The sequence below is a fragment of the Talpa europaea genome (assembly GCF_964194135.1).
Source record: "Talpa europaea genome assembly, chromosome: 14".
NCBI lineage: Eukaryota > Metazoa > Chordata > Mammalia > Eulipotyphla > Talpidae > Talpa > Talpa europaea.
Genome location: NC_140082.1, coordinates 81054053 through 81079982, shown reverse-complemented (window position 1 = coordinate 81079982; position 25930 = coordinate 81054053). Strand labels below are relative to the sequence as shown.

Sequence of the window (25930 nt, the reverse complement as noted above, 5' to 3'; positions counted from 1 at the left end):
TTGGACGGCATTCTCTGCCTTGACATTGCAGAGAGCGGGACAACCACCTCTTCTGCAACCTGCTCCTGGGTGATTGGTATTCCTACCCCAAGACCCCTTGGGAGACCACTGTCCTTTATGGGACCATATGCCAGAAATAATCCTGGGTCCAGGAATGTTCTTGGCATCATCTGGTCCAATACATTTATTTAACAGATTAATGCCAACACAGCAGGGGAAGTTGAATACAGTTAGGCATTACGAGAAGATTAGGAGGAAGCCAAGAGGCTTCTTCAGGCTCTGCCTGAGCGACCTCAAATGTGCCCTTATACATAAAGCTGTGTCCTGTCCAGGGCTGAGATGCTGAGACACTCTGGTAACAATGAGCACACCCAACACCCAAATCTGGTTCCTAAGTGTCATTTTCTGCTAAAGGAATCTGGGCTAATCCCAACACTGGGACACAGAAAGCACCAGAGGAAAATGCAAAGTCAGGTCTTGCTGGGAAGTAAGAAGCACCCCAAATTGATAGAGGAATGTTGGGGAACACAGGAGGTCACTTGAGGAAATTCCCAAATTGAGAGTAACTTGAACATTAACGTAAATAATGATCATGAATTACAACACTTTGGTGCTTCAAAGGAGGGGACATTCTTTTGTGCAGAAGAATACAAATAACAAATGTGGACGGAATGGTAGTTTTGGAAAAATCACTTGGATTCAGACCAGGATCAACAGCGGTGCTAAAACCAGCCGGGGAAATGATGTGGGAACATAGGATAATCGCTAGTCCCAGAATGTCACCCCACGGGCTGATTATTAATCAGGAGGGATAAAATGTACCTTTAAAAGGGGGGATCTGGGCCTCCCTGGTGGCGCAGCGGTTGAGCGCTGGGTTGCGAAGCAGCCCGCAGGCTCGGCAGCGCAGGTTCGATCCCCGGCTGCTCCCCGGCCACAGGAGGAGGGTCCCACATGGCGCGCAGACCTCTCCTGCCGCCCGCTGCTCCCCTCAGCAGTGTCCTTCGGTCCTTCTGCCTGCTCTGCTCCCTGCTCTGGCTCTGGTGAATTCTCTCACCCTCCCGCGCTTCTGACTGTACCCAGCGCTTGTATAAAATAAACAAATAAATCTATAAATAAATAAATAAATAGATAGATAGATAGATAGATAAATAAATAAATAAATAAATAAAAGGGGGGATCTGACACCCCCTTGAGCAAGAGCGCCAACTATGCATGGTCATCAGTGGAATAACCTGGCTTCGGGTGCCCCCTGGTGGGATTCCATGGAAAGGACTCAGCATTGGCTTGCTTTTTTTGCTCAAAATGTGTAAGATGAATATGAACATGAGAAAACAATGGAGTAAATTCAGATTGTGAGATATTTTATGACAGCTGGAATGACTTGAAAAACCGTAATGCCCATGTTGAAAAGGCATTGAAAAGCATGAAGACTCTTCTAGGGTAAAATAAGGGGACGTGACCACTGCAGGCAATGTATGATTCTTAATGGACTCCTGCATCAGGATACAAAATAGTCTGAAAAGACATTTGCTGGGATAATTAGTAATATTTGGACATGGACTCTGGGCTTTAGAATGATGTCACTGTTACATTTTTTGACAATGATAAATACATGGTTGTCATGTATAAAAATATACTTGTTCTTCAGAGATACTTACTGGTGTATTTTGGGATGATGTGGCACATGGCTATAATTTTCTTACAAATGATTCGGAAAAAAAATTTAAGTGTGTGTGTTTGCACCAGTGTACAGAGAGAAAGGAGGGAAAGCAACTATGGGAACAACTCACAATTGACAAGTTCAGGTAAAGGACATGCACTGTATCCTGATTCAACTTTTCTGCGTTTTTCAGATTTTTCAAAATAAAAAAATTGTGAGCAAAACAGATAACCAAAAAATAGGCCCACAGCAGTAGTGACTTGTCGGAAAAAATAGCCCAAAATCCAGCACACCATGGCCCAAACCTCTTTATCCAGGTGAATGGAGGGACAGGCAGGCAGGTAGGCAGATGAACCCCTCATCCCCTTAGTTCAAAGGCCTGAGAGTGATGAGTAGCCCCAACTTTCCTACCTGGCCAGCATAGCTCAGGAGGAGATAAAGACAAGAAGCATGTCGCCATCTACTGGCCAGATAAGGAAGTCTGCAGCTGCCACTGCCACTTGTGAAAGCAAATCCCCATTTCCCCATTTGGGGAAGAACTTATTTTTGTTTATACATCTGTTTCTCTATTTTTCTGATAAAGATTCCCAGTAGCTTTGGCAAAACAGGCCAAGAAGCCAATTTCTCACCCCCAGAAATGAAATGGAGCCCCAAATCTTTTGACAATCAAGAAAAGTATTCTCCGTCTGTTTAACCAGGTGTCTTTCACCACCCCAGTGAAAGAGTCCAGAACCAGCAACTGCTGGCCTGTCTGACTCCCCCTTGTGTAAATAAACAAAGGCCATCAAATGAGAAAAACAAAGGCTTTTCATTCAACGTTTGCTACTGCAAGGGAGTCCATCGCCTGCACTTTGGCAGAGATGCAGGCAGAGCCGGGAAGCCTGGTGGGGTAAAAGCAACTGCGGCTGAGCCCTAGCTGGAGGCGGGAAGCTGAGGCCCGACTAGCTGGGAGGTGTAAAGATGAGCGAAGCTGTCTGTTCTTCGTGGGGTCCTGGCCATTGGGGACTGATTGTTGCCATAGTTATTGTTTGGCTGCCTGGATTCTTACTAAAGGTAGTACCTGCCCTCTTGCAAGCCTGACTTAGAGCAGGCTGGCTTCTGGGGCGATTTATGATAAAGGGGGCTCATTTCCTGGGCAGGTTGAGGGTCAGAGCTCGATCCTTATATAGAATCTGCCCATCTTCCTCTGTGTGCTCATTTGCTCTCTCTGGAAGCCGCCTGTTCATAAAGCACCCTGTGTGGGGTGTGGCATGGTGCAGGGGCCTGGAGCCGGAAAGGGAACCCCAAAGGGAGGTGAGAAGACCCGGGTTTGGGTCTTCAGTCTTCTCCTCCAGTCTCCTCCACCCCTCCTGGGGCAGCCTCCCCAGTATAGAGCAGGGGCTGTCCTGGCTCTTGGCGTGCCTGGCAAGGATTTGCCAGTAAAACACACTGATCCCACGGGCTCCCTCTAGAGGCTGGAGAGTGAGTAGCTGGCGCCATTCAGGGATTGCCTGCAAGATGCAGGTGCCCTGGAGCAGATACCTCCTCGACGGCGCCGGGCACTAGACAGACGTGGTCCTGACATCTCAGCACTCCGGCTGAGACGAGCAGACAGGCTCACACTTGAATAAATCGGTGCTTTGTGCCAAGTCTACGCCGGCCACAGGCTCACCTCCCACATGTGCTTTTCCCCTGTCTCCCACACCCAGCCTCTTCATGTGAAGTGGTCCAATCTCAAGTTGCCCTGGGTGGATCTCGACTGGCTCATAGACATCTCCTCCCAGATCACAGAACTAGACCTTTCTGCCAACTGCCTGGCCTCCCTCCCGTCCGTCATCCCCTGGGGACTCATCAACCTTCGCAAGCTGAACCTCTCAGACAACCACCTGGGGGAACTGCCAGGTGTGCAGTCATCAGACGAAATCATCTGTTCCAGGTGGGTCCCCGAGTGTGAATGGGACTCTGCACCCCAATTCATGTCACTGTCCACCCCACAGTGTTCCCTGGTTGCCCTTTGTGGTTTTGAAAACAAATATCAGAAGTCAATTCTGCCTGCCCTGTGCAGGCTCCCCTAGTTCAAAGTCCTGCCTCCATCCAGGTGACCGCAAAGCATTGAGGGGGTGGCTTGGCCCACGTCCACCTTGCTCTCTGGCGGCACAGGACCCACACACAGGGATCCGAGGAGGGGCTGGGTGCTCGGGAATGGGGGAAGCAGTGGGGCTCAGAGACACCACCCTTTACTCCACCTCCTGGGGGTCGTAGAGGGGCCCTGAAGGAAGGGTGAGCCCCCATGGGGCTCTGGCTGTGGGTAACCCTGTTTTCCTTCCCTAGGAGGCCGTGGGAAGAGACTGGAGGTTGTTCTCCAGGCCCTATGGGAAGGGGAGGGAGCTTGCCCTCATCAGTGTCTTGATGATACATCCTTGCCAGGCTTATGCCCTAAAGGATTTGAACGGATTTTCCGAAGCTAAAGGTCTGAGTGAAGTAAGAGAGGAACTCGAGGCTCACGTGCTCACATAGGGAAGAAGCCAGCACACAAAACGCAGAACAAGAGCCATCGAGCGGGGCTTTCACCTGGTCCAGAAACTTCAGCTTGTTTCTCTATCGCATATATGAGAAAGCTCATCCGTGTGGGTCGGGAAGACCAGGGCCCACCAAAGACAGATTTGCTTTTGTTGTCTACAGGGGACATGTAACAAGTGCTCCGGTGAATAAAATCTCCCAATCTCCCTGCTCCGTTTTCAGGGCAGGGAGCAGGGAGCAAAAGAAAACCCCCCTCCTTGCTCGCAGAGAAGCATGTAACAGTAACAAGGTTCCTCTCTCTTCTGATCCCTGATTTCTTCCCCTGCCCCCCAACCACAGGCTACTCGAAATCGATATTTCCAGCAACAAGCTGTCCCATCTGCCCCCGGGCCTCCTGCATCTCTCAAAACTTCAAAAACTGACTGCTTCCAAAAATTATTTAGAAAAATTGTTTGAAGAGGAAAGTGGTATGTGATCTCATCAGTAGCCTGCCTTAGTCGTGTTGCTCCAGATGAGGACATTTTGACCAAGTCCCACTTTTCTCCCCTGCCCCCAGCCACTAACTGGATCGGTTTGCGGAAGCTGCAGGAACTCGACATTTCTGACAATAAGCTGACAGAGCTCCCGGCGCTTTTCCTGCATTCTTTCAAGTCACTCAGCTGTCTGAATGTCTCCAGAAATCACCTGAAGATGTTTCCAGATGCCTGGGCCTGCCCTTTGGTTAGTTTCACACTGAAAACCCGGTGACAGGCAGTCAAGTCCCCTGTCACCTGCTCCTCTCTGGAGCATCTCCCTTCCTGCGGGGGCTCGCTGGGTGGCAGGGCCAGTGTCCAGCAGGGCCAGTGTCCAGCAGGGCCAGTGTCTCCAGTAGGGCAGGTCACTCCCTTGCCTGCCTGGCTCTGGCTTGAGATCTGCATCCCACAGAACTTTCCACACTCAGAGCTTGCACCTCTGCAGGGGATGAGCTGGGATCTAAATGGGGACTTGGTTCCTTTATGATTGATATAAAATAAGAGTGAAGAAAGAAGAAAGAGTCTGTTTCCATGGCATCCCCAGTTAAAGGGTGTTTCTGTTTCTGGGGAAGTTGGCTTGTGAAAACAGATGGAGCAGCGTAAAGAATGTTTGTGTTTTATGGCTGTTGGGTCTAAACCAGGAAATTCTCTCTCACCAGCATTAACATTTCTAGTTTAAACATATGTGTGTGGGAAACAGCTCCTCCCTGGAGTGCCGTCCTGAATTGCCCGATTCTTTCCAAGGACAATGGGCAAATGTTCTGGAATGGCGGGAGAGAAGCAGGAGCCACTTTTCTCTCTCCGGGGACGATCCACCCTTTCCCTGGAGCAGGGTCAGGAGGACAGTCGCCATTGGAACCTCTTAACTAATTGAGTTGCGTTTACTGCAGAGACTTATCAAAATGGTCTTATTTTTTACCCTCAAATTTGGAAACAGCCTTTCCTCTGGACACCACCGCCTGGAAAGATCTAATTAACCTCTCGTTCTCTTTCTGCTCAACCTCGTAGAAATGCTGTAAAGCTTCCAAAAATGCCCTGGAGTCTCTACCAGACAAAATGGCTGTCTTTTGGAAGAATCACCTGAAAGATGTGGATTTCTCAGAAAATGCCCTCAAAGAAGTTCCCCTGGGGCTTTTCCAGCTGGATGTAAGTCTAATAGCCCTTTATTGGACTTATAGCTCATTTCCAACGTTGGTGAGAAAATTGTTCCACACTGCAGTGGAATCTGTGCCTGCTCTGAGCTTCTGAGACAGTTTTTTTTTAAGCTGAAAGAAAAATTCACCTGTCAAAAATATGCATGGTTATGAACAAAGATTGAGGGAAAACGGGCAAAATAAAAACAAGTAGACGAGGGCGGTAGAATTGGGGGGGATTGTCCTCCAGAACTTTCTTTAATGTTGAGAATCATGAGTTCAGTCCCTCTGGCCTGACTTGTCCGCCTCTGCCCCTTCTGGGCTCGTGGGTGGCCCCCCGAGACTGCTGGTGTGCAAAGCCAAGGGGACGAGGCAGAGCCGCCCCACCCCAGAGGTGGAGACTGGTATCCCGGAGGGACAGAAGCTTCTTTGGACATGAACTAAGGAAAGTGTGTTTTTCCAGAGCCCCGCATGCCTGCCCTCAACAGCACCGGCCTGCTTTCTCCCTCACATTTTTGCAGGTCTTTTTCTTTCTGTCCCCCACAAGTGGGAACCCCTTAAGACAGGATGTGGCCACATTCATGGTTTGGAGCCCAGGGTCAGCCCCCAGCCCTGCCAGGCCAGATGCTCAGGCCCATGATGGACTCCAAGGCCTGGTGCAGCTCCCCTCTATGTTCAGGCAGTGCCTCAGGCAGCGAAGGCTCCATCAACATGCGTGTCCTCAGGGAGGAGGGCCACCGAGTTACAGGGAGGAGGGCCGCCGAGTTATAGGCCCCATGGCAAACACTGGCAAGGAAAGGGCCCAGGGGCATGTGTTTTGAGGGGCCTCTGCGGTGAGAACAAGCGAACGTCACTGCTGTCCACTGAGTGCTGCTGGATAGAACCGCGGCTGTGGGCTCACGCCCTCCACCAGCCCTGTCCCCGGGCAACCCCTGTGATGCCCTTTTCTGAGCCTTCTCCTTTGAATTCACCCCGACATCTGCACACTTGGCCTCCCGGTGCCCACAACAGCAAAAGAAGGGGAAGACCCTCATCCAGGACCCGCTGCTCAGCCCACAGAGCCCATTAGATGCTGGGCCCTTCCTCCAGGTGGGGTGACCGGGAGGCCCTCCGAGCACCAGTCCTGGAGCCTCGCATATGTAGGCCCCACTGGACACTAGGTGGGTGAGCCACCACCCTGGCTCTGATGATGGGAGGTGACGTAGACCCCTTCCTCAGGGAGGAGAAGAAGTTTAAAGTGGGGCAGCCTGTCTGTCCTCCAGAGCTACCCCTTGTGGACTGGACAGGCAGTGTCCCATGATGATATCAAGAGGTCACAGCCCTGTTCTCCCCTTAAAGTGAACCCTATTACAAGCCCAGGGCTCAGCCTTGTCCCCCTCATGACAGGATCACCCACTGGGCCTTCCCAGGGTGGGTGAACTGGTGGGGGACAACCAGGTTGTCGGCCAGCAGATGGTGCTACTGGGTGGCCGCCCTCTGCCTGACTGCTGCCACCTGCTGGGTCCTGCCAAACCTGGGCCTGTCCCTGGAGGTCTTGGGAGGTGACCCCCTGCAGCTTTATACTGTGCCCCTCCCCTAGCAACACCTGCTCCTGGACTTTCAGAATCATCACCTTTCAGAAGCCTCAGCTCTGCAAAGTGCTTGAACTCCCTTTATTCTAGAACAACTGCCTTCCGTTGACTTGGGGGCTCGAGCATCCACAGATGGTCCTGTCTGCTCTGTTTGGTATAACTTCATGAGTTTTAAGAGGCCCTAAAGGCCCACACACCTGGAATCCTTGTGAAGCTGAATTGGTTCTGTCTTTGGCTACACCTTCTCAGGCCACTAACTTTTCCCCGAGTGTCTCCTGCCCTTTCGTATTTGACAGCATCTTTATCTCTCCTACCCCCACCCTCACCCCCTGCAGGCACTCTTATTCTTGAGGTTACAGGGGAACCAGCTGATGGCACTGCCACCTCCGGAGAAGTGGACCTGCAAACAGCTCAAAACCCTGGATCTCTCCAGAAACCAATTTGGCAAGTAAGCAAGGGGTCTCTTTGTCCCTGGCAGGTTCTAAACTGTGTGTGTAACTGCTGTTGAGCAGGCCCTCGAGATGGCATCTTTGTTGGTTTGCTGGGGCTGATACAAAGTGCCAGGGGTGAGGGGTTAGATGGCAGACATTCCTTTCCCTGAAGTTCTGGAGGCTAGAAGTCTGAGATGGAGGTGGGGACAAGGCTGGATTTCACTGGGCTTGGCTCAAAGATGCGCCCTGGCCCTCTGTCCTCACGTGGTCTCGCCTCTGTGCTTGTTGAGTCCTAATCTCCTCTTATAAGGACACCAGTAGGATTGGATTGGGGCCCACCCTCATGACCTCATGTTAACTTAATTGCCTATCAAAGATCCTATCTCCAAATATAGTTAGATCCCAGGCACTGCAGGCTAGGTCTTCAACCCATGAATTCGTAGTTTGTAGTCATATTCTCCAACTTTCTAATTTTTAAAGGTTCCGGATGAATCTTCTCCCTTCAACCTAACCTGTCATTCTGTTTAAAAGTTTTTGCCAATCACTAATGTATATAGTGATGGGATAAATGTATATATATTGGATAAATGTATATAGCTTGGATAAAATATGTATGTATATAGATTGGATGAAAAAAGCCCCTCCCCCTCCAAGGGCCTCCCCTGGTGGCGCAGGCGGTTAAGTGCTGCACAATGAAGCTGCCCGCAGCCTCTGCAATGTGGGTTCAATCCTGGCCAGCCGGTGAGGGTCCCACATGGCGAAGCAGACCTCTCTTGCCGTGCCCGCTGCTCCCCTCAGCAGTGTATTTCATCAGTCTGCCTGTTCTGTTCCCCACTCTGTCTCTGGTGGATCCTCTCACCCTCCTGTGCATCTGGCCTGTACCCTGGTTCTTGCACAAATAAATAAATAAATATTAAAAAAAAAAAGTACCCCCCCAAGCCTTCTAATAAAAGGTGAAAATCTGGGCATGAGCCTAGATGGCCCTTGGGGGGCCCAGCCTGCCTGGTTCCCCTGCTGAGGGCCAGTAAGTATCTCAGTAGAACTGACACCCCAAAAGGAACTCAGCACCCCTCAGCAGCATAAATAGAACTGCCACTGGCATGGGCATTCCTGCCAGGCATGGGAAAGCTCCCACCTGCCTGAAGTGGTAACACTCAAGAATAGAAACCACCAGTCATGCTGGAGTCAGATCATATTCTCCAAATGCTTTTCCCCAAAAGATTTCTGAGCACAAGGGTCCAGTTGGCAGGCGGGAGCTGTTGATGCTTACATGTAAGCTGGAAGGAGCATGGGAGGCCAATGGAATTTTCTCCCTTCTCTCTGCAAGTGTTGGCATTATGTAGTCACAGCTGAAATAGAAATGTCTTGTCACGCTTTCTTTTCTTAAATGTTGTCCTTGTTTCGCCTACAGAAATGAAGATGGACTTAAAACAAAACGTATTTCATTTTTCACCACCAGAGGGCGGCAGCGCTCCGGGACTGAGACAGGTGAGTTGTCTCTGGGGAATGAGACAGCTGGCTGGGTGTTCCCTGCTGCACCCCAAGAACTTTCCCCTGCAGTGCTGGGTGGGGATGCCAGAGGTGTCCGTGTTGGAATGAAAAACCCTGGAAGTGAATTGTGCCTGTTGTTCTTGCCCCACGTGTGGCTTGCAAGTATCCAGAAACCCTCTGTCCTGTTTGCTGTCAAAGAAGAGAGAAGCCGCTGCGTGGATGCTGTGTGAGCGCATCACCCCAGACACCTTACAGAGGAGAGCCGTCACGGGGCCACCCCCAGGACCTCATTATTAGACCTAAGCACCTCCCAAGTCTCCATCTCTTACTACCATCCATAGAGGTTCAAGCTTCGACATAAGAACTGGGGGAGAGGCCATACTGGCTGGCCCCGGATGACCTGGCGGCAGGTCCAGCAGCACTGTGGGACTCCAGCACCGGGACAGGGGGTGGGGGAGCAGTACTGTGAAGTCCTTGCCACTCTGCTGATCTTGTGATCGGGCACCCAGCTTCCCGTGGCGCCACAGCTGCCCTAGCTAGGCTGCTTCTGAAGGGGCTTTGGGTGTTCCCTCAAACCCTTCAGAAATATAAGTTGGCCTGGAGTAGCTGTCCTGGTCACACAAGGCTAGTTTGAGCGAGACTATTTCTAGGAAAACAAGTTCTTGATTGTTATTGTTGGTGAGGTACAGGAGAGTAGCAGACACCCTCCCTCCCCCATTCAACAACAAACATCCTTTTAAACTGGAAGTTAACATTTATAAAACAAACTGCGCTCAGAAATATCCCTCAGGATGCTGTATCATAAAACAGGAACCGAGATTTAGATTGCCGAAAATGTAATATAATATTCTTCAGCTTTCTAGATCTATCTGGACAAGTACTCTTTAGGAACAGGTGGTGTGAGGTAGGGATGAGAAATGCTACAGAGGCCAAGGCACACTTGCAGGTGGTGAATTAAATGTCCATTTAGTGCACATTCTGGTGAGCTATTATTTGGGTTACATGTGATAGGGATTTATGTCAGCCATGTATGAGAATGTGTATTTACATATGATTGAAAAAAAATAACTCATCAGTGGACAGATCAGTCCCAAAATAGACCTGCACAAATATAGGAACTTGATATATAACAAAAACAGCATTTTAATTCAGTGGGAAAAAATTTTTGGTTTAGTAAATAGTGTTGGTATAATGACCTAGGAAGCTAGAAGGGGAAGAACATGTGCTAGATGCCTACCTGTAATTCCAGAGATTTCCATGTTGATAGCAGACTTAAATGTAAAGGGTAAAAGAGGCAAATAACATTTACAAAAACATATGTATGATCTGGAACTGACAGAGACCTTTGAAAAAGCTAAGTGGGAAATCCAGAAGTCATTTTGTAAAAGATCAAAATCTTGGGCTTTGCAAAAATTGAAAAGCTTTGTTCAGTCAAAGGCACCATAACAAGTCATGATGCAAACAGACCAGCAAGAAGTATTTGCAACACAAATTGTTGCAACATACATTGGCATAAGTCCCTAATACACAGAGACTGCTTACAAATTGGTTTAAAAAAAAAAAAGACAACACAATAGGCCAAAAAAACAAACAAAAAAAAAACCAACTTCATAGCAATGGCTATGAACCGTTCACAGGAACGGAGTTCATTCATCTGGCCAAGGAGCAGATGAAAGGGCCTGAACCACCCTCACAGGGAAAAGCTATTAGGAATTTCATAACTGATCCTTTTTAAAACCAAGGGCCTTCAGATTTGGAAATTGAGTGCAGACATAGGGCTCTCCCTTGGAAAGAAGCAGAAACAAACACCTTCTTCTTGTTGAGGCCTAAAGGGGATGGTGGGTGTGAAGTGTTCCTGGCCTGGGTCTCCCTGGGGACCTAGCTGAAGTGCAGGGGAGGTGGCCCAAGAGGCAGCTGGATCAGCCACTCCCTCATGAAAACCCCAGAGCACAAGAACTTACACATGGAAATCAAGATGGGGGTGTGGACGACTGTTCTAGAACATGCCTTAGCTGGGGCCCCCGGCAGCAGGTCTGGGGCTCGCTGAGGAGTCCACCCCCTGGGAATTTCCCTGGCAGACATGGATCCTGACGTTGGCACATGACAAGGGCCTCCTGATTTCTTTAATTTCATCCAGAAAGTTGAGGCCCACACCCAGGTGAAAAGAAGGAGGCTCCTTCTCACCCTTTACCTCAGGGAGGTGATTGTCTCTGGGCCACAGACCCTCAGGGAAGGACTCACCTATAAAAGATAACTTGTTTGCAGATGGACAGTAAAATTCCAAGTTGACCTATGTGCATTCAAATAGTCTTATTTGTGCAGTGGCCTTGTCCAAAAATAATTTGGATGAACATTTTTACGGTAAAATTCAGACCAGCAGAGTCATAAATAAGTTTTGAACAAATACTTACAGTCCGTAAATACCTCGCACTGGGCTCCCACCTGGCCCCCATTCCAGAGTCTCGGGACAGGGCCAGGGGGCGTGTGACAGGTCGCCCAGCTGACAGCAGTTTCTCTTGTTTCTCCCAGCCGTCATTGAATAGAGGCTCAGGAAACAGTCACCCTGTTAGGAAGAACAGAGATCCTCTCAGGTGCTCTCTGGAAGAATCTGAGCCATTCTTGTCAATGTTCTTTAAATGTGAATTAGGGTTTGCTAAAGTTGGCCATTCCTTTACATTGGGGAATAAAATAAGGAATCTTTTTGAACCTTTGCTTAGGGAACAAGGTCAAGTGCAAGCCATCTTTTTTTTTAAAGATTTATTTATTTTTAATACAAGAACCGGGGTACAGGCCAGATGCGTGGGAGGGTGAGAGGATTCACCAGAGACACAGTGGGGAACAGAACAGGCAGACTGATGAAATACACTGCTGAGGGGAGCAGCGGGCAAGGCAGGAGAGGTCTGCTGCACCATGTGGGATTCTCCCTGGTGGGCCGGGAATCGAACCTGCGCTGCAGAGACTGCGGACAGCTTCACAGTGGGGCGCTCAACCACCTGCGCCACCAGGGAGGCCCACAAAGCCATCTTTAAGAGTTGGTTGCCCCTCCATTTCCACTGGGGCCTCTGCCTGGAGTCCTTTCACGTGGCAGCTGGCCCGGCACATCATCCAGGCCTCGGCTTCAGTATTCTGTTACCCTCTCTCTCTGAGCTTTCTCTGGACCAGGTTAACACATTGCCATTGACACTGCAGCTCTGTGGATGGGGGGAAGCCAGAACTTGGAGGGGTGGTGCGATCGAGGGCAGAGGAATGTCGTTTCAGCTCAAGAAAGAACCCTGTCTTCTCCATCTCAGTGCTGGTGAGAACTGGCAGGGGGGACTTCAAGGGGACATTTTATCTCGAATATTCCCCACTGAGGCACTCCTGCCCCCTCCCCACCGGCCCTGGGGATTCTGCTCCAGTTCCCATCCACCAGCTTCCAACCATCAGGCACATTCTTTCTCAGGGCTCACACTCGGGCACTGCAGAAACAGCAGGTTTAACGCGTATGTAATGGTCATCTCATAATTAGCCTAATGAATGAAATAATTTAATACCGGAGAGCTGGCTTGCTTTTCAGAGGATGCTATCCCAGGAAGCGTGTGGAAACATAAAAACCAAACCATATTATTTTTTAGTTGCTGCCTTTTTTAGTTGAAGAAGTAATGCATGCACTTGGCAAACAAAAATTTTGAACCGTTCCAGAGGGTCTAGAACAGATAGTCAACATCCTGCTAATTCCCTTCCCCAGAGACAGCTCTGAAATGTCATGTGTGCCTGGTGACAGTGTCTTGTGTCTGACGTGCATGGTAACGTGTACATGTGTGCACACGCTTGTATCATGTTACATGCACGCATGGTGTGTATAATATCAGGTTAACATGTAGGCCCATGTGTGTGCATTCTGACATGTGCACACAGGTAACACGCACACGTGCATGGAGGTGTGTTTGCACACACCTGCAGATCAAGCCTTCTAGTCTCCTGATTCCGTTCCTTCGTTTTTCAGTTCACCCATCCCACCCCGGGGACACCGCTGTCCTGTGTATCTGGAGGGCCCAGTCCCCAGGCGGATGAGATGAGCCTCCTGTTCTGCGAGCTTGGCCCACCAGCCCCGGCCTTCATGCTGGGATGGGCCAGCGTTTGTGTCTAATGTCTTTGTCCTTTCGTTGCAGTGTGTGTGCTGGAATTTCCAACCTTTTTAAGTGACTCTTTGGAAGTCCTTTGCCTGAACGACAATCACCTGGACGCTGTCCCACCCTCGGTTTGCCTCCTGAAGAACTTGTCAGAACTCTACTTGGGAAAGTGAGTACCAGCCAGAGCAGCCGCAGTGGCCCTCGCGAGGGAGGGCAGCGCGTCATCTTGTAAAGCACCCGGGACGCAGCCAGGGAGAAGGAAGCCACCTGCTTACCAGGAGGCAGCAGTGGGGTTTTCAGAACTGGGTTTCGTCAGAGGCAGGTACTGGGGTTCTACTGCAGTGATGCCGGTTTTCCTGCTTCTCTCAGTGACGAGAATGGCTGGACTCATCCTTCACTGAGCTCCCACAGCGGGGTTGGGTCTCAGACAGTGTGCAGCACCTGGGGAAGATGCAATTCAGGCGACATCACCTTTCCCAGAGGAGCTGGTGATCCCCTTCATGGTCGTGTGATTAGTTCAGGAGACAGGAAGTTGGGGGGAGGAGGAACAGTTCTAAGCCCCGGGCACGTGTGGAGGACAGAGCTAATGCACCCGGGCTTCCAGGGAGGCTTTGCAATTACTATTTAAATGAGGTGTTGAACTCAGGCTTGGCATGTAGACTGTTGGTAACCCCAGCAGGTCCCAGAAGCTGACAGGCTCGTGTGTGTGTGTGTGTGTGTGTGTGTGTGTGTGTTCTGTCCTGGTGATCGTGCCCCTGCAGTAATCCTGGCCTACGAGAGCTCCCTTCCGAGCTGGGGCAGCTGGGCAATCTGTGGCAGCTGGACACTGAAGACCTGAACATCAGCAATGTGCCTGCGGAGATCAGAAAAGAAGGTAGGTCCTCAGTGCCACCTGCAGGGAGGCCCCAGCCCAGCCGTCAGGGACCGAGGCAGAAATAGCAGGGTGACCCCTGGAGCACAGCCCCAGCACTTGTGTTTGGGAATTTGCTAAACATCCCAGAGTAATAGTTGCTGAGAAACTTCATACAGTTGACCCTGAAACAAGATGGGGGTTAAGGCACTGAATCCCACACGGTCGGAAGTCCAGGTATAATTCTTTCTTTTTTTTAAAGATTTATTTATTTATGCATACAAGAACAGGGGTACAGGCCAGAGAAGCGGGGATGAGAGGATTCACCAGATACAGTGCAGGGAACAGAACAGGCAGATTGACTGAAATACACTGCTGAGGGAACAGCGGGCGAGGCAGGAGAGGTCTGCTGCGCCATGTGGGTAGCTCCCTGGCGGGGGATCAAACCTGTGCTGCAGAGGCTGCCAATAGCTTCATAGTGCTGAGACAACCCCTTGTGCCACCAGGGAGGCCCCTCCATGGATAACTTTTAACTTCCCCAAAACTTAAAGCTAACATCCCGCTGTTGCCGAGAGGCCTTCCTGATGGCAGTCAGTGAGCACATATTTTGTTTGTTACACACATGATAGGCTATGTTCTTACAATGAAGTAAGCTGAAGAAAAGAAAATGTTATTGAGAAAGACATGAGGAAAAACATTTTTTTCAGTACATCTCCAGCACCAGACAGTATTTATCTTACTGTAATTAGTTTACATCTTCTGTTTACAAGATGAGAAGTCTTAGCAGTTGCGTCAGTATATCTCACATGATACAAAACACTGTCGTGTGACTAACACTGGACATCAAACGTGAAGCGATAATATGAAAGAGAAACTTCCATTTACTTACAGGTTTAAGATTCATTCACTGGTGACAACTTCATTGATGATTGATTTACAGTCGCCTGGTGTCATCACTAGGGATGCTTCACGTTGCTGAGTCTGCACTCGGACTCATTACACCGTTTTTATGACAGTAATAGTCATATTCATAATCGAGTATTCACAACATATTTAACTCTTAATTTTTTCAGTATTTGTGGACTACGCCATCCCTCTGGGAGTTTTTTCAGATGGTTGCCAATCTCCAAACAATTTTACAATGTAGTTATTTTTTTATTTTTTTTAAAGATTTATTTATTTATGCATACAAGAACTGGGGTACAAGCCAGAGGTGTAGGGGGTGAGAGGATTCACCAGAGACAGAGCGGGGAACAGAACAGGCAGACTGACTGAAATACACTGCTGAGGGGAGCAGCGGGGAGACAGGAGAGGTCTGCTCTGCCATGTGGGTAGCTCCCTGGCTGGGGCTAGAACTCATGGTGCAGAGGCTGTGGATAGCTTCATAGTGCTGTGCTTAACCCCTTGCGCCACCAGGGAGACCCTGTAGTTACGTTTTTAAACCCACATATGAGGGAACTTGTTCAAGTGTCTGCTGTGTTGCCATTGACCTTGTGGGGAGACTGTGACCTCCCAGGTGGCAAGGATGTCATCATTGGCTCTTGCTTTGACTTCCCTCCCCAGGCCTGATTCCTCACCTCCCCATCACTCCCTCCCCACCCCCTCTCAGAACACACAGAAGCTGTCCCTTCAGGGCAGGGTCTGTCTCCCTAGGGCGTGAGCTGTCTGTCTGGTCTGTCTGTCCCTATAGCAGCTGCTTCCCCTCCCCATGCTCTCACGCAGGCCCCAAGGCCGTGCTGTCCTACCTGCGCGCCCAGCTGCGGAAGGCGGAGAAGTGCAAGCTAATGAAGATGATCATCGTGGGGCCTCCGCGCCAGGGCAAGTCCACCCTCCTGGACATCCTGCAGACGGGGCGGGCGCCCCAGGCGGCCCATGGCGAGGCCACCATCAGGACAACCAAGTGGGAGCTCCAGAGGCCGGCTGGCTCGAGAGCCAAGGTGGGGCGCACAGTCCCAAGGGTAGGGGCGCTCCCCGGGGCCCTTCCTCCCTCCTTTCCAGAGAGTCTGGGTTTTCTCAGCCAGGCTGGTTGCGGGGTCTGGGTGCTGTTTCAACCAGCCAAGGGCGGCGGCTAATCTCTTAACGTGACCTTGTAGTTTTCTGTCACGGCTCACTGGAGGCTCCAGCAGTGCTCCTCAGCTCTGTCTCTAGATTCCTTGATGACCTCTTAAACCCTGGCCCTAAAGATTCTTATTCAAATGGTCTGGGGTAGGGTTGCCCCCCAGGACTGGAAAGGAATTACCTGTAGCTAAAGCACACCTATGCCTGCTCCCCGCCCCCACATGGGGGCTGAGAAATCCTCCCTGGAATAAAGGCCCTGCCCTCCTCATACTCCCTTTCACCCGAAGCTGTGACAAGTCTAATTCCTAAAGCCGTGTTTACAGGGAATCCTTTGGTGAACATTCCAGTCACTATTGACAAGTGAACAGGAAATGTGTCTTTTCCTTAAGCAGGAGTGAAGGGCCTGTGAACTATTGGGGTTGGAACAAAGTCAGGGCCGTTGGGCAGGGAAGAACACAGCCCAACACCTCCCTGACTGCGCCATGTTTGTGCTCACACGCAGCCGTGCAGGGAACCAGGTGTGGAAGCTGTCGGATTAGGGAAACCCAAGGGGCCTTGAGGCCAGAGGGGCTGGTTCCCCGCCCCCCCTCCCCCAGCCCCAGCCCAGTGCCACTAGACACTTGCCAAATCAGGGAAATCCAGTTCGAGTAATTAGCCATTAAAGCTGAATGTATGTTCTAACCCGTATGTAACCAGAGACCGGTCCCGCTGAAGAATGGGGCTGTCTTCTGGGACCAGAACAGTAAAGTAATCACTACCAGCCGACATCCCAGAGCACCCCAGGAGTAAATCTAGCTCAACTGTGGCCGAAATTTCTCTGAAGTAACCAAAACTTCAGGGTTCTCTCCTTTTAAAAGAAAAAACGGGGCCTTCTCTGGTAGCGCAGCAGTTGAGTGCTGGGCTGCGAGGCTGCCCACAGCCTTTGCAGCACCGGTTCAAACCCCGGCCACTGGGTGAGGGTCCCACATGGCGCGTAGACCTCCCCTGCCGCCCGCTGCTCCCCTCAGCAGTGTACTTCGTCAGTCTGCCTGTTCTGCTCCCACTCTGGCTCTGATGAATCCTCTCACCCTCCCACGCTTCTACCTGTACCCAGTGCTTGTATAAATAAAATAAATAAATCTTTAAAAAAATAAAGAAAAGAAAAGAAAAGAAAAAACGGTTATTCGAAGCCACTTTCTCCTAGGTGTGCTTTAGCAAACAGTTGCCCAGTACCTGAGGGATGAATCAATGTTTCCACTCTTCTTTTCCTGCACCCCCCGCTTCTTTCCTGCCATCTTTAAAGTCTCCCCACCTTTCCCTGAAGCCCAACCACCTGATCTAGGGAAGCCTGAGCCCGCCTGTGGCTCCTGGTGTGGCTGGGCCCTCAGCCAGTGGAGAACAGCTGTCTTTCCTCATCTTTACACAAAAGCTCCTCAACAGGCTGTGTCTCAGAGGCCAAGATGCAGCATCGTGGAAACAGTTCTTTGCTAGAAAACTGTGGCCTTAGCCTCCTGGGCCAGACTCTTACCTCATAGAATAAGAGAGAAACCACCGTTGACACAGTCTTTCCCGGCAGCCCAACAGCTAAGCTTTTGTTGGATTCCCGAGGCAGGGCCGGCTCCCATCCTCCTTGGTGGGGGCTGCCCTCTGACCCGCAGGACTCGGAGGCCAGTCTCCTTGGCTGGGCCCCCACGTGACAAGGAACTGGGCGCGACATAAGTGCTAACGTCAGTGCCAGGCAGACGGAGGCAGGACCAGGCCCTGCAGTGAGGCACAGACACAGAGGGAGGAGGCCTTTCCCGTGGGCCTGGCCTCCTGCTCCAGGATCAGCAGTAGATAGAAGCCCCCAGAAGCCCCCAGGCCCACGGGGCCCTTTCCTTCTCTTCTCACTGGTCCTTGAAATTAACAGCAGGATGGGCCAGCTTTTTGTGTCTCTGGGGCCCCAAGTGGAGCACTCACAGTGACCCACTGGCCGGATCCAGTCGACTAGAACCTTGGTTTCTTTTTTTTGTTTTACAGAGACAAAGAACTTTATTACTCATGGCAATAGAATTAGCTAGAATAGAACACTTTCTTACATCTCCAGCCTTAATTTTTTGTAAATTATTAGATGCATTTATTTTCTTACATCTTTGTTAATTTTTGGATAGTATTTGATTTCCCCCTTCAGTGTAGCCCTATAGTTCCCCCACCACCCTGTCTCTCGTGAACCATCACCACAGTCCCTTGTGCTCTCCCTTCCCCTGTTTTGATCCCTCTCTCTGTCCCTCCCCCCGCTGCGTGCCTCAGATATATGGTCACCTTACAAGTTTTGTCATTTTCCTGACACTTTGTTCAGTTTCCCTATATTTCACCTGTAAGTGAAACCATCTGATAGTTCTTTTTCCATCTGGCTTATTTCACTGAGCACCATCCCTTTCAGCTCCATGTTGCTGCAAATGGCATGAGTTTATCTTTTTGATTGCTGAGTAGTATTCCATTGTGTTTATATACCACATCGTGATCCACTCATCTGTTTTGGGGACTCATCTGTTTTAGTAGAACATTGGTTTCTAAAAGCCTCCCTCTTGCTGCCTTGCTGTTCAAGTAGGTTGAGTCTGTGGAATTCAACGTCTGGGACATCGGCGGCCCCGCCAGCATGGCCACGGTCAACCAGTGCTTCTTCACGGACAAGGCCCTGTATGTGGTGGTCTGGAACCTGGCACTGGGGGAAGAGGCCGTGGCCAACCTCCAGTTCTGGCTGTTGAATATTGAGGTGAGGGGCCCCAGCCCTTCAGTTCTCTGTCCTTAGAGTATCCCAGAGGTCCAGCCACTCCTCCTTAATGAGAAAAAAAGAAACTGTTAGAAAGAAATGCCTTGCATTTGGTGTATGTGGGAGGGGGCGGGGAGGCTTTCACAGAAGGTCCTAGAATCATAGGTCACAGTGAAGCGTTTAAACTCCCCCTAGGCCAGACAGTCAGTGGTGCTCCTGCAATTTTCTTCTACCTTAAATTTAAGAGCCTCTTCCCAGCTCTTGGACACAAAACGGGGAGCATAGCTCCCCACCCAAGTATAAAGGTGATGTGGGCCTGGACACAGGTCATGTCCTGGTTAGCTGCCCCACTGTCTAAAGGGATCAGAATCCAGGAAGGAGTCATGGAGATGCCACTCGGTGCATAACCGGCCTGGGGTGCATAACTGGCTTCGGTGCACACTGGGCCAGAGCTCAGCCCCCAGGGTTGTCTTTCTTGCGCCTGTGGGAGCTGGTTCCCATCCTTCACTCCAGGGGAGGGAGCTGGGGCTCAGCATCATGTTCTCTTACAGGCCAAGGCCCCGAACGCTGTGGTGCTGGTGGTAGGAACACATCTGGACTTGATCGAAACCAAATTCCGTGTGGAGAGAATCGCGACCTTGCGGGCCTACGTGCTGGCGCTCTGCCGCTCGCCCTCGGGGTCCAGGGCCACCGGCTTTCCCGACATCACTTTCAAACACTTACAGTGAGTGTCCTGGGGCCTCCTGCTCACTCCTGCCTCCCTCGCTTGTCTGTCTTTCTGGCGACACATGGATGGTCCCTAATCCAGGAGCCAGAACCCTCTGGGTCCCTTCAAGTGCTAAGGGTGGCAACTGGGCCCCCAGATTAGATCTGCCCTAAGTGAGGACAAGGAGACCTTCGCTGTGCTACCTTTTGGGTGTCCCTCCACCCCACACGCCGAGCCCCCATGGGACCAGACACTGCAAACTGTGCCCCAGCCCTCAGGGTCCTCGCTCACTGTTCTATAGGTAGAACTGACCCTGGGTGGTCCCTGACTACACCGGGTCTAAGTGGTCCTCGAGGGATTGGGGGAAGAGCACTGTGGAGGGGAGACAGGTTGGGCTGGTGCAGGTGGGACCAGCCCTCTGGGCCTGTCCTGTCTCCCACCTCCTGTCCTTGGGCTCTCAGGACAGCTCTGCACCTGGTGCAGTCTTGTGCCCAGTCTGCAGATGAAGAAACCGAGGCCCCCTGGTGGCAACATGGTGTGTAGCTGCAGCTGCACCTGGTGGGGTGTAGGGAGGAAGCTGGTGCATGGGCCAGCCTGGGACACCTCCACCCAGCACATAAGGAATTCCTGCTGTGATCCTGAGCGTGTCCCCTGGGCTCTGTGATGATGGTGGCCCTGGCTCTGATTCCTTCCCAACTTGTGACCTGGGGGGGGGGGTGTCCCCTTGTACCTGTGTGCCTCACCTCCCTGGTCTGTAAAACGGGCACACTGGGAAGCAGATACAAGCATCTTGAGAGAAGTTCCCAGCACAGTACTGGGCAGCAAGTAAGATCTCCAGGATCTTCTGTGTCCACCTTTCCCAAGTTCCCTCAACTTGCCAGTGTTGGGGACAAAACGCAGGAAGAGACGATCCAGTGCTTGTCAGAGGGTGGCGCGATGAGGCACCTGGTTGACCCTGTGTTTGTTGCATGCACAGCGAGCTCTCCTGCAAGAGCCTGGAGGGCCAGGAAGGGCTGCGGCAGCTGATCTTCCACGTCACGTGCAACATGAAGGACGTGGGCAGCACCATCGGCTGCCAGCGACTGGCAGGGAGGCTGGTGGGTACCTCGCTCACTGTTGAGACTGGGGAAGGAGGCTTCTTCTCACCTGTTGGGGAACCCAAGGCACCCTCTTTCTGTGCCATAAAACACATTCATTATTTCTTCAGGCTCAGCGGTCCCGGTATAAGCAGTTTCTTGGGGGAAGAGAAAAGGTGGGGAAGTGATTGAAAATGGTCCACCTGCTCAGGAGGGCAATGAGTGAACCCCCATCTCCCACCCCTAGATCCCCAGGAGCTACCTGAGCCTCCAGGAGGCTGTGCTGGCAGAGCAGCAGCGTCGAAGCCTGGAAGACGATGTGCAGTACCTGACAGACAGGCAGCTGGAACAGCTGGTGGAGCAGACACCGGACAATGACATCAAAGACTACGAGGATCTCCAGTCTGGTAGGTGGGCAGGAGGGGGCCCAGGGGCACACCAGTGGGTGCAGGCAGGGCCCCCAGGGGAGGCTGGGCAGAGGAGCAGAGCCCCAGGGAAGGTGGAGTCAGGTCAGCGCCCACTGGTTTCTGCAAACCCTGAATTAATGAATGCCAAAGGAAAAACAGCTGATCCTTGAACAACATGGGGGGGGTAGACACCCTCACCCCAAGCCCCAGACACAGATAAAAATCCAGGTATAACTTTTGATGCCCCCAAACATAACTACAGCCATTTCTTGGTATTCAAGGGAGGTTGGTTGCAGGACACACACACACACACACACACACACACACACCAGATTCCACTCTGATACTCAAGTTCTTTCCAGTCAAGCCCCCTGTATTGATGGGGTTCACACCCGTGGATTCAGTGAACTGGCTTCCTCAATTGGCTGAATCCATGAATGCGAGATCTGCAGGTAGAAAAAATCTGCCTAGAATTTGACCCCCACAGTGCAAACCTGTGTTGTTGAAGGATCAGCTGTAGAGGGCGAGGCTCTGCCAGTTCTGCTCACCCCATTCCATCCTCTCGTCCGCATGCAGCCTTGTTGTAGGGGTCCTCCTGCTTAAAGACGCCTTGTTTGATACTCAGCCAATGAGCACTGTCCCCACAGCCCCAGCACTGTCCTCTGAGCCAAGCTGCCTGCACGTATAAGGCACAAAGCCTTCCCGGGCATAGGGCCGCCAGACTGCACTCCAGCGCTGTGCTTGGGGGGCATTCTACACAGTGATTTCACCAACCCAAAGCACAGAAATACAAAACATTTGATCTAAGCGGACCGTGAAAAGACATGTTTACAGCGTGAGGCTGGAAACAGAGGACAGAGAGCTCCTTGCCTGACCTCTGCCGCTCTGCACCTGCAGAGCTTCACTGCACACAGGCATGGCACATACTGGTTTTGGGGTTACAGATACATTTTAGCATCCAAATGAATATGCAAAGACATGAATAATGGGGAACAGCTGTAGCTCCCTGACTGTCAGAGCAATACGTTGGCCAGTTACCTGGTGCCACCAGGGGCCTGTGTCAGATTGGGCTGAAGATCCCTGTGCACTGGGAGTGCCGGTGGCTTCCTGGGAAGAACTTGCATCCCACCCCTTTGTATCTTTGGGAGTGGGTCCCCCAGAGTCCCCTTGTCTGATGCTGCCCCCTCTTCACCTTCCTTGGGCAGCCATCAGCTTCCTCATAGAGACCGGCGCCCTGTTGCACTTCCCTGACACCAGCCACGGCCTAAGGAACCTCTACTTTCTCGACCCCATCTGGTTGTCCGAGTGTCTGCAGAGGATCTTCAACATTAAGAGCTCCCGGTCAGTGGCCAAGAATGGGGTGATCCGGGCGGAGGACCTCAGGATGCTGCTGGTGGGGACAGGCTTCACGCAGCAGACAGAAGAGCAATACTTCCAGTTCCTGGCCAAGTTTGAGATCGCCCTGCCCGTCGCCAATGACAGGTGAGGCCACAGCCCAGGCTGTGCAGGCTGCTCCCTGGAGGAAGGAGTTGGGGCTGGGGCCCTGGTGGTTTGGATAAGAGTTCCAGGAATGGGCCTGCCTCTTGGACCTGGGCTAGCGGGAACACTGTGTACAGCCGGCTGCTCCCTTTTGTGCCATGGCTTCTCTCTTCAGGGGAGTCAAAGAAAGCCCCTGATCGAAAAGGAAAAACTATATAAGACTAGCACTTAAAACAGGATTGAATGAGTTCACATTTGGGGGCAATGATTGGTTGGTTATTCAGTGAATAAAAAACTGTGCATGCTAATTACACAGCCCAGCTTCAAAATGCAGGGTGGGCAGGGCCTAGGGTGGGGAACATGTGGGCCCCAGCTAGTGATGGTTCCATCTAAACCAGCTCAGCTCTCAGGGCCTCTTTGTCCTCACCTCAGTTTCAGCCCCTCTGGCCTGAAGCTAGTGTTGGCGACATGGCAGCAGCCAGGACTCCAAATCCACAGACTTTCCTCTGCACCTGGTGTAGAACATGCTAGCCCTAGAGCTCCCCAGGATGACCACAGGAGACTCCAGGGGTGCTGGCCTGGACCCTATGCTCCTGGCACAGAGATTCCATCAGCACAGACTCCACCACCTGGGAGCCACCTGCGCCTGAGGCCCTGCCCAGCTTTCCGCTCTGCTGTCTGGTGGTGGGATGGCGCTCAGTCTTGCTGCTCCAGCCCCACGAAGGCCATAGCAGAGTCCTACAAAAGAAACCCCAAAAAGGAATTCAGAACCCATGTGGTTCAGGAATTCAAAATCTATGTGGTTCAGGAATTCAAAATCTATGTAAAAGAGCTCACATTCCCAAGATCGCGCCATTTTCTGGCGATTTTATCAGCAGGTTAGCGGGAGGAGATGTCAGTACTCGGTAAAGTGAGTCACTTATACATTATGTATGCCCAATTAAACAATAAAGCCCACCAAGCCCAGTCCTCATGGAGGCTCACAGTGCAGTGGATTCAAACGTGCAACCAGAATGCCCACACAAGGACCCACGCCTTTCTTTTCTTAGCTGTAAAATGGCAATGGTGCTGTTACCTATTAGAATTATAGTTATTATAAGGACTAATGGGTGCACACATGTAAAATGCCTTTCTGCAACATAGAGGTTAGAGTACCTAATCTTCACCCCAAAACTTAACTACAGTCACCCCTTGATGTACACAGGATTGGTTTCGCACACACCCCCCGCCGTGGGTACCAAAATCTGTGGATGCTCAAGTCCCTTATCAGCCCCACACCCACGGCTTCAGCATCTGCAGCTTCAGTATCTGAGGATTCAATCAACCCGCATCCACGATGGGTGGAACCCATAAATTTAAAACACACACATAGAAAGACAAATCTCAGTATCATATTAGTGGCCCTGTGTAGATCAAGCCTGTGTTGTTCGAGCGTCAGCGTTTCTCTGATCCCAATAGCTACTTGTCCCTGGGACTGCGCAGCTCTATTTGTTTTTCCTTCACCATCCAAAGTTAACTTGAAGCAATTCCCCAGTCACAGCACAGTTTACGGACGAATTTGCTACGCCTGACGCATTCATGACCACATTTCACGCCTGGCTCTGTGCAAAGTCCTGATGTCCAAGCATTTTCCATGTTAGTGCAGGTCCAAGCTGCTCATGTCCTTGGTGAGTTGTGGCTCCTGGAGCTGTGAGCTTCTTAGATGTCCACGACTGTAGCCATCTCTGAACCGACACATCCACACCTTGGAGGCTCCTTGTAGAGCTGGTTTCAGCCATGCCAGAAATCTGCCTCCTCCCCATGGTTAGGAGACCCTCAGGGATCTGGACCCTCCTGAAGGCAAACCTACACTTGCTTTGAGCACTCGCATGACTTTCAGGTGGGGACATCAGCCGGGCACCCTGGGGAGGGGTCTGAGGGGACCCCACAGTCTGAGCAAGGGGGGGGGGGGTGGCAGAGCCAGCCCCTGCAGGAGAAAGAAAAGCAGGTCAAAGGGGTGATCAGAAAGGCCCTGCCGCTGGTGATCTGAGATGGCTGCAAAGACCCCTGGGCTGCCCTGCACAGCCCTGTCCACATGTGCGTGCATCCCCGTCTCTGCCAGTGGCCGGCGAGGGCACGCGAGTGCACGGGACACAGGGCTGGAATTGGCACCTGTCAGGAAGTTTTCCTTCTACAGTGTTTGGGAGTGGGAGGCCTCTTCCAGGAAGCACTGAAGCTCTCTTACTGGACCTAAACTCTATGTGCTATCTGAGGATTAGGAGGCCTGAAGGCACAGCCTTCGTGAAGAAAAGCGCACCCCCGAGGCACGGCCCCTGGGCCCCGTGGCTCCCCCATGATGCCATTTTCAGGCCAGCTCCTGGGGGGCCTCGCAGTTGCCTTGGTTCTCAAATGACCGCAGATGTGCCTGGCGCACTGACAGGTGACTCAGCACTTTTACGACGTGCGGCGTCTCCAGTACAACAGCCTCCTTCGCACAAATAGCTTCATTCTAGCTCTTGAGGCCATGTGTTGTCTCAACTGGCCAAGGACAATAAAGAGCTCCAGAGACCAAAAACGTTGCTGTGACCCCGATATCTACGCCGTCCCTGGGACTGTGCAGCTGTATTTGTTTTTCCTTCACCATCCAAAGTTAATTTGGAATCAATCCCCAATCACAGCAGTTTACAGACTTGCTACGTCTGATGTGTTTCGACCACATTTTCATGTCTTAGCCTCTTTCTAGTCTCTCTCAGAGACCTTGACCCGGCCCGAGCCAGAGGGCAGCGCAGACCCTGGCTCAGGCTGTCGGGGATCAGGGCCCGCGGCCAGCACAGTCCACGCAGTTCAGCCGCCCCTCTCTGTGTTTCAGCTACCTCCTGCCACATCTCCTTCCATCCAAGCCTGGCCTGGACACCCACGGCATGCGGCACCCCACGGCCAACACCATTCAGCGGGTATTTAAGATGAGCTTCGTTCCTGTTGGCTTCTGGCAAAGATTTATAGCCCGGATGCTAATCAGCTTGGCAGAGATGGACCTCCAGGTAGCTGCCGTTTCTGCTGGGGCTGGGGGGTGCAAGCAAGGGAAGTTCCTCTACCTGTGCCCTGAGGGGAGGGAGGTGCCCGGAGATCCTCATCCTGCCCACTTAGGACTCAGAGGCAGCGCTGCATGGCCGCCTTTGCTGCCCTTCGCCGGCAGTGCTGTTGAATTGGAACCATTCAGCAGCTTGCTGGCCTA

General features: G+C 51.6%; 1 protein-coding gene across 1 annotated transcript in view; it reads left to right on the top strand.

Annotated features, from left to right (window-relative positions):
- The window catches only part of LRRK1 (leucine rich repeat kinase 1), a gene marked incomplete at both ends in the record, with an annotated part of 103713 nt that overhangs the window by 55386 nt on the left and 22397 nt on the right, over positions 1-25930 (top strand). Inside the window, 15 exons of the mRNA XM_084253055.1 lie at positions 3349-3575; positions 4499-4626; positions 4716-4879; positions 5680-5817; positions 7711-7823; positions 9218-9294; positions 13449-13578; positions 14171-14283; positions 15982-16196; positions 18887-19051; positions 19600-19772; positions 20731-20851; positions 21078-21237; positions 22443-22719; positions 25565-25736. Of these exons, the coding sequence (XP_084109181.1) occupies positions 3349-3575; positions 4499-4626; positions 4716-4879; positions 5680-5817; positions 7711-7823; positions 9218-9294; positions 13449-13578; positions 14171-14283; positions 15982-16196; positions 18887-19051; positions 19600-19772; positions 20731-20851; positions 21078-21237; positions 22443-22719; positions 25565-25736 (2373 nt within the window). The remainder of the gene's footprint in view (positions 1-3348; positions 3576-4498; positions 4627-4715; positions 4880-5679; positions 5818-7710; positions 7824-9217; positions 9295-13448; positions 13579-14170; positions 14284-15981; positions 16197-18886; positions 19052-19599; positions 19773-20730; positions 20852-21077; positions 21238-22442; positions 22720-25564; positions 25737-25930) is intronic.